We start from the raw sequence: 11,850 nt of genomic DNA, 5'->3' as shown, positions 1-11,850 counted from the left end.
TGGTGTGTGAATGATGATGGATGTAGGGATGTAGGGTTTATATGGACAAAACAAGAAATGATGAGGTTCTGGACACTGCCACATGGCACTATGTGATTGGTTGAAAATCTTATCGAAATCATGGTTATATTATTTTAAACAGATAGTGACACGTAGTGCGTCATGATTGGTTAAAAATCTAATCGGAAATCTATCCACAAAATAGTACGTTCGGATAATGACACGTGGCGTGACAAGATTGGTTGAAAATCTTATCGAAATCTTGGCTAAATTATTGTAAACAGATTGTGACATGTGGCGTGATGAGATTGGTTAAAAATCCTATCCAAAATTAAAACTAAATTTAAATAAAATTTATTATTTATAAAAAAAAATTAATAATATTTTAAATAGGCTAGGTACCAGCGCATTTTGTAATAGTGGTGATCGTTTATGCCAACGCATTTTTTAGGGATAGAGAAGCATTTGACCAATTTATTGTTCATAAAGCCTATTACTGTTCATAACGTTTATTACTGTTTACTAAATGGATTAAATGAGCTGAATATCAACACATTTTTTTAAGAATGGACTTGCTCTATTATCTTTTCTTTTTCTCTCGTAAAGATTCCATGTGCATTTGCCTCCGCAAAGAATAGTATGTGGGACCTACAAATTATTCTTATTTGATATTTTTGGTCTAATTAATATAGAATTCTTGTCGACGTATACAGTGTGTTCTCTTCTTACAAAAATTGAATAAGACCTATAAAATCTCGATGAACATGGAACTCGTACGTGGACGGACGTGATGAGTTAGATTCTCATAATAGTATTAAAAAAATATTCATTCCAAATATGTATAACTCATAAGGTGTTGCTTTTTGGCAAGTTATATACAAAAAAACTCCGCCTAGGTTAACATTAATATAAATTTTAAGTATTTGACTTAGTTAGTAACTGATTACTAATCATTTTATGCATCTCTATAATACTAAGGCATCCTTTAGCTATACTTATATAAAATAAAATAAGTTAACATAAGGTTCGGAGATAAAATTAAACATGAATGTTTCAAACCTAAAATCTATCACTTACCAAAAATAATTATCTTATATCACTACTTCATTTCTATATTTTTCTCTACTTTTCTAGAAATAATTATCTCAATGACATAGTATTTTTGTTTGAAACTATGGTATATGTGAATTTTTCGAGTAATGATAAAGTGGAACTTTTTATTTCTTAAAAAATTGAACAAACTAAATTAAAATAAACCTTTTTATTTTATTTTATTATTATTTTTTAAAAACGATATTATTTATATTAAAAGAAGGAAAAGTTAAATCTCACAATAAACTAGTAATGATGTGCTCTTATTTACAATAAAAATAAAAAAGTATTAGATTGTAAAGCAACAAATAAACATACTTATTGGATTCTAAATATTTAAGGTAATTTTCGATTAAAAGAAAATCTGAGGTGGCACATGCCTCTTGGAAGACAGAAAACCCCACCAATAACAGAGCATCCCTGTCTCTCTTCTCCTCTCTCTCCTCACATCCATCTCCAACCCTTGAAATCCTCAAATCTCCACCACAAAAATCTCCCCAAATCAAATCTCAATCCACCCCCTCTGATCAAATCAAACCCTTCATCTTCACCCCCCTCCCAAACTCCCTCAAAACCCACCATTTGGCTCAACCCCATCACACCAAATGGACCCCAACCCCAACACTGCCACCGCCGCCGCCGCCCCCACCCAGCAGCAACCGCAAGTCCAATCCTCCCCCTACCCAGCAACCCAATCCTCCGTCCCCGCCCCCCCATTCCACCACCTCCTCCAGCAGCAGCAGCAGCAGCTCCAGATGTTCTGGACCTTCCAGCGCCAGGAGATTGAGAGCGTCAACGACTTCAAGAACCACCAGCTCCCCCTCGCCCGCATCAAGAAGATCATGAAGGCCGACGAGGACGTCCGTATGATCTCCGCCGAGGCACCCGTACTCTTCGCCAAGGCCTGCGAGCTCTTCATCCTCGAGCTCACCATCCGCTCCTGGCTCCACGCCGAGGAGAACAAGCGCCGGACTCTCCAGAAAAACGACATTGCCGCCGCCATTACCCGCACCGACATATTCGATTTCTTGGTGGATATTGTGCCCCGCGACGAGATCAAGGAGGAGGCGGTGGGTCTCGGAGGTATGGTCGGGGCGACGGCGAGTGGGGTGCCGTATTTCTATCCGCCGATGGGTCAGCCGGCTGGGGGCGCCGGGGGGATGATGATTGGGAGGCCTGCGGTGGACCCCACTGGGGTTTACGGGGTGCAGCCTCCGTCGCAGGCGTGGCAGTCTGTGTGGCAGACTGCGGCGGATGATGGGTCGTACGGGAGTGGAGGGAGCAGTGGGCAGGGCAACCTTGATGGTCAAAGGTAATGTGTATTGTATCTATGTTTCGAAAAGTGGCTTCATTTGGATAACTTTGATGATTCTTCATGTGGGAATTGTACTGTTGAGTCGGGTTTGTGACATTTTCATGGCTTCATTGATAAATTTAGCTTCTTTTCGGTTATGTTCTGTTTTCATTAGCGTGATTTGGGCGAAATGTATAGCTTCGTTTGTGATGTTTGAAATGGTTTCTTTGTGCGTGTCTTCTGCGTCGAATAGGAGTTACGAAATTTGTTTGAAGGAGCTAAATTTTATAGGTTTCGAGGCATAACTTGTATTTGTTCCTAGAGAAGCATTCGACTGTTGTGTGATTCGGACTTTTGATTTGGTAAGTTTATATTTAGCTGTTCTCTTGCACCTGCGTGCTTTCATTGCTTATTAAGAAAATGGAAATCTTGGAGTTGGTGGAGGCAATTTTATAGGGTATAGAAGTTACCAAACATGAAACTTGAGACGGCCATTTGGATCCAAATCTTCCAAGTAGTATTTCTGTGGATAATGGTTGATATGGTCTTATGTACTCAACTTCAATGTCTTGATGGTTTATGGATATGCTTGTTTCGGGAATAGAGGAGGAGGAGAATATGGAATAGTGGTGATTATGCAAAGTCTAAGCATGATAAAGATGTTCCTTTTGCTCGTGGAATAGTGGTGATTCTGATGGTCTTCTTGAAGGAAAAAAGAAAAGACCGAACATTTGCATGATAAGTAGTTATTATCAGATGCCCTATAAGTTTCGTGGTGATTGAGGTCAAATTCCTTATGAATTCTACCTTCTATGTAATGGGGAAGAGTGGCCTTGGACCCATTGCAGTAGTCTATAAAACTATCCAATGGTCTTCTTTATAGAATTGCTTTTTGTTTTCTGTTTCTCGAATCAACTTAAATGATGTGTACTTGCCATCCCAAATAACTGAAATTAGGCCGCTTTGCTTTTTATTGATTGATTGATTTTATCTTCCGAATGGATTGCCTTCTGCTTTTTGTTGTCATCACTTTGCTTGCCCAGTATGGACTGCATCTTACAAACCTCAGTGATCATGCATTAAAATGCCTGCATTGCAAGGTGATGGTTCAAAATGCCGGTTGAGTTTATTGTCGGTTTCAATTCCTTCTCGGATTTGAATCTAAAAAATTTCATAGCTGTACTGTATAATCACTGGATGCTGCGAGCTACTCCTTTTGTGAAGGGAATTCAGTTCCTTGGGTTCATCAGTAAAGGTGACCTTACTGGTTGACTGTAAAATTTGTGATCCTTGTACCATTAGCATGAAACTTTCGAAGTTGTAGCACGAAAGTTTCTAACTCAAAACGAAACAATACCGACTGTTTCCAATTTCTCTATGCAGTTGAAGAGACTAATTTGCTAATGATTTGGTGCGTGGCGGGCACGGCGGAAGGATATTGAGCTTTGGCAGATGATTTTGGAACAGCTGAATTAATATTATTATTATTTTCTTATGAGGATGACTTAGACCTGGTAAAACTATTGATCCAGAGCAGTTGGAAAATCACTAGCTGATCATTGCTGTGTTTAATATTGAATGTGCAGTCTTGTATAATTTAGGCTATTTTATCTCATGTTGCTAACTCGAATGATTGTGGGTCATTTCATATTAATCAAACCTCTTAGATTTTAGCATGTTTTGTGATTTCTATTCCTTTTTTCTCCTCTCCCACTCTCTTTCTGGCTGCTTTTGGTTCTGAACTGCATGTCCGATTGTTCATCTTGATTGCGTAGAGGTGACGAATCACAGTTCGAAACATTTTAGCAAGTCGTTTGTACATGTTTCAATTTGTGATTTGCATCCAGAAAAACTACTTTGTAGTGTAAGGATCCAATTGTTGCCTCTAAAACAAGGCCGTACACTAGAGGTTCCGTGTTCAATTCTCCTTTCCTGTAGTTTATATAAATTTAGTGAAATTATCCAATGTCATTCGAGCTCATGTTTTTATTTGGAAATCCAACGTAAAAATGTTATTGTGTCTTTTCTATCTTGTTTTACATATACTGTTAAGATAATATGAAATGAATATTACAATTCATCAATAGTAATTCACCCTTCATCAGTTCATCTAACCTTGCCTAGACTCTAGAGTATATTGCCACTAGAAAAGCCAATCGTGTTTACAAGTAGTTGAACGCCATCTAGTAAAAATTGTATGGTGCTTCGGAGTATTCAGTATGCTCGTGAGTAGTAAAGAAAATCCCCTTACTAGTATACAAGTTTTTTTCTTTTTTGAGTGAAACGATGACGTTAGTAAGTTAAATGTTAGATTAGTCACCGACGGGGTTTAAACTCACTCCGTCATGCAAGGGCACAACACCTTTCTACCACTGTGGTAAATAACCACTTGCTTACTAGTATACAGTTGAGTAGTTGTGTTGGATGAGGTGTCCAAGATTCTCCACCTAAATTCTACAACCATCCAAATCAATTACCATTCAATAACAGTATCTATAACAAAGAGCAATTTACATGAAACGAGTTTAATGTCAAATGACATTCTAGTCTAATAATACAATATCATGTGAAGAAAAACTTAAATTTTATTGTTTTCCAAATAGCATAACCTTATTATGTGACACCATGCATCATGACTAAAACAGCTACGTTCTATAAGAACAAAAAACACAATACTACCACCAGCAACCATAGCATATATTTGTAGAGTAACAATGTACAATGTACATTTTTTTAAGACAAATGTACAATTTACATTTTTTCAGAAGTAACATCCGCACATTTTTTTTTTCTTATTATGTACACTCACGTGAATGTTTTTTTCTCTCCTCATATCTTTCTTTGATTTCCGAATATCCGGATTAAACATGAGCGTATAGGAGAGAAAAAAGACTTGTGGAAATCACTTATCAAAACTTCTACATGTTATTATAACTAGCAAATGGTGAACAAAGTTGACATGATTAAAAGCTTGAAAGTTGCCCAACAACCACTCGCTAGCAGAAATTGTTGTTATTGATTTTCAGAGGTCCAACACACACAGCAATTGATCTCAAAACGCAGCGTTGCATTATGTAACAAACAAACAAGCACCTCAATAATTAAAAAGAGAATAAACCCTTTAAACCTAAGCAAAAACCTTTCCTTGTTCCTCACTCAATCAGCCAGCCAGCCGCCACGTGGTCTTTCAGCTTAACAGCTTCAACCATCCAATGCCCCACCACCAGACATGTCCGTACGAGGTTGTGATAGCGGCTGCGGAGGAGCTGAAAGCAGATAGAAACCTGAAAAACAAGGCCCCCCGAAGTGCCACATTTTCGCTCTTGTAACCTCTCTCATTCGGTTCTCTTGTGCAGTCTCACCGCAAGAACAAGAGAACCAGCCTCATAGACCCAAGCAATCGAGAGGATCTAAAGCCATGAACTTTTCCAAAACAAAACTCATCCCTTTCCTTGTTTTGATCCTTTCCATCATTTCGGTGCTCAGACTTGTTAGAATTGCAGTAACTACATCTTCTTCTCCTCCTCCTCCTCCTGCTCTTGGAAATACATGTTCATTCCCGTTCATATGCACCAAGTTTCCGGCAGAAACAAATGCCTCTGCCAACACCTCCAGCCTCAGGAAAAAGGAATACCAACTGCTGTCGAATCTCATTTCGCAGAAAGCTCCCTGCAACTTCCTCATATTCGGGCTTGAACCTCAGTACGTTTCTCTCTCATCAATCAATGCAGGCGGCACCACCGTCTTTCTAGAGGATGATCAAAACAAGATAAGCACACTGAAACCAAATTCCAACACAACCAGAGTTTACAAGGTGGACTACCAGATACCTGCAAAAGAGGCTTACAAGCTGCTCCAGCATGCAAGGGAAAACCCAGATTGCGCACCAAGCTCAAAACTGCTTCAACAATCAAAATGTCAACTTGCATTGAAAAACCTACCGCAAGAAGTCTACGAGCTTAAATGGGATGTGGTGGTGGTGGATGGACCAAGCGGGAACACACCAGAGGAACCGGGTAGGATGTCATCAATCTATTCTGCTAGTATGATAGCAAGAAAAGCAAACATTACGCATGTGGTAGTGCATGACGTAGATCGAATGATCGAGAAGTGGTTTTCCTGGGAGTTTCTGTGTGATGAGAACTTAGTTTCTTCAAAAGGGAGATTATGGAACTTTAGGATCGCAGGCCAATTAAACTCTACAAATTTTTGCCCTGCCAAAGGGATTACGATAGAGTAATAAATAACTTTATTCATTATTTTGTCACCCTGAGGTGGAACCGTGGAAGTACAAAGAGAACAAGCTCCTTTGATCATTGAGCTTCTCCAATAGAGCAATGGTAAAATGTAGGAAAATGGGACACCAAGGCAGTTCTTCGTGAACCAGCTTGGCATCGAAGATAGAAAGACAGCAATTTCAAGTTGTGAAATTGCAGTCATAAATAGAGTAGGAGCTCTTTCTATTTCTCTTGGGGTACAGAGTCCTAGTGGACAGATCTCAATCAATTATTTTTATTTTCTTTGTAAATAAGAATCACTATTTCTGTGCAAATATCCGTGTCTATGACTGGCGTGCCAAAACGTAAAGATCTGTGTGCAAATCTGCAGTTCCAGTGCAGGGCCTGTGGGATCTAATATCCAGTGCCTAACGACGTCAATTCTACTAATGATGCTGTTTCAACATGAACTAATTAAAGATGGATCTAAACATTGATGTCACCAGAAGAAATATCATTCTACTTGCAACATGCATAAGATCTGAGGCAAAAGTTTCATTGAATATATTTGATCGGAAAAAATTCAAGTTGGATACATTTGAGTGCCATAGTCATTTGAACTTACAGCTATTTTGTACAGTAGCCTAATAATCAAATTCCGGCTGAATTTCAGTTTGCTACCTGCCTGCCATCATACTTCCAGCTCCATTTGACGAGACGTACACCACAAACTCGAGGAAAAAAGTAGAGAACATGCACATTGGTTCTCCCGCAGTGAAAACCATCATGGCAAAATTATTGACTCGAATCAGTTCTCTGCATGAAGAGGGAAACAAAATAAGTGCTTAAGGCGTTGGTAATTCTTGAAGAGTGTGTTGTGTTGTGTCTGCCTAAATTTTATCAACTTTATTAACAAAAACACTAAAATGAAAGCCTCCCATCAGTTCTCTGCACGGTCTAGACTGTGATAAGTTCAGTAATCTATAATCCAAACCAATGAAATAAAAACCACTAAACTAATCCCTATGGAGATCACATGGTGGGAACTTCATGTTTGGTGCCAGGTCATACATCTCTTGTCCTCGTAAGCATGAGGTGGAAAGCGGGTTGTAAGCGAAGAAGTCAACATGCTCAGCCAAAATGGGGGATGGTGTTACTTCTAAGAAAAATCTACTAAAACGCAAAAAAATAGCTTTAAAAATCTTGAATTCGACAACAAACTTACATGCTAAGATGGAACATGGAACTCACCATTCGTTTGCTGATGTAAGGCTGTATCTTAATTGGCATATCCGACTGACTTTCAACCTTAGGTAATTTTTGTTTCTCCAACTCAAATTCTTTTCTGGACTCTTTTCGGCTACCAGACTGCCAAACTCTACCAAAATTAGGGAGCCAACTGGCATCACAGTCACTCATGACAATTTCCCATCTTTTCTCCATCTCCATCTCCCTCTTTCTCCTTTCTGCCCAAGCAGCTCCCACACGGTTTGGGTTCAATTTCTTGGACTTCCCCAACTTATTTGACGGGGGAATAAGGCTGCCTGAAACTCGTTTCAGTGGAACACTACACTGAATTTCTTCATCTGCTTGAAGCCAAGGAGGAGGTGCCCCAGTGTGCACATTTCCACTAGCCTCTTTAGGACCCATGGACGATATTTGGGTGAGATTCTGAAAAACTGTAGAGAAATTTTAAATAAGGATCCACAGCTACAACAAATAGAAGATAACTATATCAACCTCCTGAGCCAAGCCACCGAGATTCCAGACAGATGTATATAAGTTTTTCTACAATTCCTAAGAAATGACAGCTTATTGCTCAAATCATGCATACATTGTGCACCAGGATGATCAGCTGAACAGAAGCAGAGAGGATACTAACATATTAAAAATCAAAAATCAAAGATTGATACCTGGAGAACTGCTCTGCTCGTTTGTCATTCTTTCACGCTGAGACCCCTCTCTCATCTACACCAAAAGTATTACATGTTTTCCGATTTTATAGCCGTTCATTTAAATACAACCACAAGAAACAGATGCTTTTAGTGAAGAGTGTGGATGATCAAACTTACCCTTTCATTACTGAAGTAACCATCAGCCGAGGATTTTCTACCATTAGAAACCAAAGAATGTTGGTTACTCCTGATAACTGAGTCACGAAGTAAGCACACAGCAGAGAGCATAAAACATGCATAAGCCATAATACGGGAGGAACTTATATTAAATACAAACCATATGGATACTAAATAAGATATCAACATCATAAAAATAGAACATGCATACCTCTTAAAGCGTTTGAATTTATGGAATTTGTACCAGAACTTGATCCCCCATGATAAGAAGAGGTAGCAACATCTTGCGAAAAGCAGCCAACATTTGTAACTTGAGGGAGTCCTGAATGGGATACCTGATACTCATTTGTATGATATAGTAAAGGCATAACACCATGTGAAAAACTTGAACTACTATTATTTTCAAAAGTATCTATAATTCCGTATTTCAGTTCAGTATGGATATCATTCGATGGTCCAAATGTCGGTCCTCGAGATCCTTCACCACATGGCACAGCTTCAAGCTTCAATGAATTACACTTCTTCTCCCACTGCAGACACACAAAATAATCACCGCTCGTTAATGACTTCTCTAAAATTGACTAGAAGTCACAATTCTAGTATCTTTTCTCAGATGATCACATCACTGATGATTGAAACTGAAAGCATACATATACCTTAGCAAGTTCATCTTCCGAAATTCTGAATGTATCGACGCGGTCTATTCCTCCACCGTATTTCCACAAGAAATGCTTCAAATGCTTCAGATGTTCCGCGTTTGCAAGGTGATTAATTGCATTACCACTGACAATTACAAAATCACAAACAGAGCATAACTCCAATGTCATGTATATCACAATGCACAATTCAATTCCTTTCCAACAATGCAAATTGCTCAACAATTCTCCCAATTTTCTTCCACTTTCGTTTGATTTGTCGGCAAACAAACAGGAATTAAACAGCTAATTAAAAATTGAGGACAGAAATCTTACCAGGCGAAGGAGCTATCGAGCTCGTCGACGTCGGAGTCGCAGAAAACGCACCAGAGGCGGTTGCGGGAGGCGTGTTCGGGGCGGAGAGGGATAGGGTTTTTGAGAAAGAAGCGGACATCGGAGAGCTTCGCTTGGAAGCGAGTAAGGAAGGCGGAGAGGGACTTGGTGTGGCTGGGTGTGTACTTGTGGCTCGGACCTTGGTCGTGATTCAGCTTGCAAACCACGCAGTACTCGAACTCGTACTTCTTCTTCTTCTTCTTCGTAATCTCCTTCTTCTTCTCCTGCATCCTTCAATTCGGTTTTAGGGTTAGGGTTAGGGTTCGACAAGTGAAAATGAGATCTTCCCTCTCCTCCCTCTGTTTTGTTCGGAATTTGGAGGCAAACGTTTAACAGTCGCTAACCGCCTCTAAAGTCGTGACTTCTGTTATTCCGGCCCGAAGAGGCTATTAGAATTTCATCTAGTCCGTTACCACATTCAAATAAAATTACTAGTTTGTAGCATCGAATTTATGACCTTTCAAATTTTTCTTTTTTGTTTATTTGGTAGCTGCAGTCCGGCTCTTATCACTAGGTCACTTTCTGTGGTTAAAATTCAAAAATTTACAAAACAAGTTTTCTTTTGCGAGATGGAAACTCTCAAACAACCACAACATCAAAATAACTGTATTTCAAACAAATCACGCGCTGCCATGATATAGTAGTAGTTAATATTTAAAATTTCTTCGATACGTTCAATATTTCCATAGAAATATCAAAAAAATAAGAAGAAGATATGGAAATGAGGGGTGAAGTATAATGGATAAACACTTAAGTTTAGGCTAAAATCGACATATATCGTCAATATTTCTAACACATTTGTTATATATCAAAGAAGCTCTTATATTTCGTCCAAACCAGTGTTTCATAACCCTAAAGTTTTATTTTAAATTTCCATCGAAAACAATCGATATTTCATAAATTTACACAACGAAGTTGCCACCTATACAGGTATTTTAAACATTGGTAGCAGTACAGTCCAGTGATGCAATGGGGTGTGAATCACATTTTCACATGGTGTGATTGCAACAATTTGAGTCCCACCATGAATCCATGATCATCTGAACTTTCCCACTTCAAAAGTGAGGTGCCCTTTTTTCTTCATTTGGTCACTTGAGTTGACTCAACAACAAACAATCTTTAGGAATTCAGTCACCTAATTTCTATCTCTATTTTGTTACATGTTGAAAGATAGGTACAAAAGTATAGGCACTACTACTCATGGGAGTTCGAGCAGTGCACGGACTCCTTTTGAGACCCTTGAAAACTCTGAGCAGTGTTCGAACTCTCCTCAAGTCATTGAAATATTGAAAATGAAAAATATGAGCTAAAAGTCTTCAACATGTCAAGAATTCGACACTTTTCAAAACTTCAAAAGTTGGTTCTATGATAATATATACAACATTATTCTATGCCGCATGAACAAACAATGGTTGGTTCCGAAATTCATCTAGATTCACTTAATGCTGCAAAAGTCTTTGTTCTAACAAGAACGTCTCACTTGATGTGTCTAACACTATAATCGTACTAGTAACAGTTGCGTATGAACGCGTAGAAGGTGAATGACATTCGTAAATGCGTGTTAAATTAAATCTCTCCTCAAAATCTACATTCATGGACAATCGTCGTTGCGCAAGTAGATGCTACAGTACTATAACAGCCATGACTCATGGGATAAGATCATAAGAGCAAGTAAAATGTAGAGTTATATATGATTTAACACATCAATCTGCTCATAAATAAGAGCATCAAATGAACATCATAAGTGGACAATATGAAAAGACAAATGTTAAGGTTATGTTTGATGATTCAACAAGCATGATGCCCTACATCTTTTATCCCTTTGCTCTTAAAACTTTCTGAAAGAGTCGATGGCCCTGGTATTTGCTAGTATTTGGTATTTCTGCAGACAAGAAATCCAAAGACAAAGGCATACCCATAATGTGGGTGGTCAGATGTCAGTACTGCCTGTTATATATAACATTAAAGTTTAAATCAATTAGGCTCCACCAGTAATAGGCACTTTTTATAATTATAGATAAGCGATACTGAGAAGGTGAGGAGTCGAATGTGAGGATTTGAAGATTTGTTCACATCGGAAAAGTTGACAATGGCGTATAGGGAGTTGATCTACCCCCCAAAATGCCAATCAATTTTGCCGTAGAAGC

General features: G+C 38.7%; 3 protein-coding genes across 8 annotated transcripts; 2 read left to right on the top strand and 1 right to left on the bottom strand.

The window, feature by feature from the left end:
* Positions 1–1,458: 1,458 nt before the first annotated feature.
* Positions 1,459–4,062, top strand: LOC137712820 (nuclear transcription factor Y subunit C-1). The gene is made up of 2 exons (XM_068451991.2): positions 1,459–2,404; positions 3,770–4,062. The coding sequence occupies exons 1-2, from the start codon at positions 1,698–1,700 to the stop codon at positions 3,771–3,773; spliced, it is 711 nt and encodes a 236-aa protein (XP_068308092.2). The 5' UTR covers positions 1,459–1,697; the 3' UTR covers positions 3,774–4,062.
* Positions 4,063–4,672: 610 nt separating this feature from the next.
* On the top strand, positions 4,673–6,938 carry LOC137712322 (arabinogalactan O-methyltransferase 2). Its single transcript, XM_068451422.2, has 2 exons — positions 4,673–4,681; positions 5,667–6,938. The coding sequence occupies exons 1-2, from the start codon at positions 4,673–4,675 to the stop codon at positions 6,624–6,626; spliced, it is 969 nt and encodes a 322-aa protein (XP_068307523.2). The 3' UTR covers positions 6,627–6,938.
* Positions 5,384–10,184, bottom strand: LOC137713332 (TITAN-like protein). 6 transcript variants are annotated; one of them, XR_011065296.2, is made up of 9 exons: positions 9,647–10,184; positions 9,332–9,458; positions 8,887–9,205; positions 8,676–8,752; positions 8,517–8,571; positions 7,829–8,282; positions 7,229–7,419; positions 6,217–6,284; positions 5,384–6,134 (listed from the first exon to the last, which is right to left on the bottom strand). XR_011065296.2 is itself a non-coding variant. In XM_068452616.2 (7 exons), exons 1-7 carry the CDS (start codon positions 9,931–9,933, stop codon positions 7,281–7,283), a joined length of 1,458 nt encoding a protein of 485 aa, XP_068308717.2. In that variant the 5' UTR covers positions 9,934–10,184; the 3' UTR covers positions 7,146–7,280. The 6 variants fall into 6 exon arrangements, 3 of the variants coding, with proteins under 3 accessions (XP_068308717.2, XP_068308719.2, XP_088540856.1); XR_015955945.1 differs by having other exon boundaries at positions 5,384–6,130; XR_015955946.1 differs by having other exon boundaries at positions 6,217–6,423; positions 7,855–8,282.
* Between the last annotated feature and the right edge of the window lie 1,666 nt (positions 10,185–11,850).

The sequence above is a fragment of the Pyrus communis genome, chromosome 14, assembly GCF_041283825.1.
Source record: "Pyrus communis isolate YQ-2024b chromosome 14, ASM4128382v1, whole genome shotgun sequence".
Lineage (NCBI taxonomy): Eukaryota > Viridiplantae > Streptophyta > Magnoliopsida > Rosales > Rosaceae > Pyrus > Pyrus communis.
The sequence above is the reverse complement of the archived record's forward strand: the minus strand, read 5'-3'. Positions and strand labels throughout refer to the sequence as shown.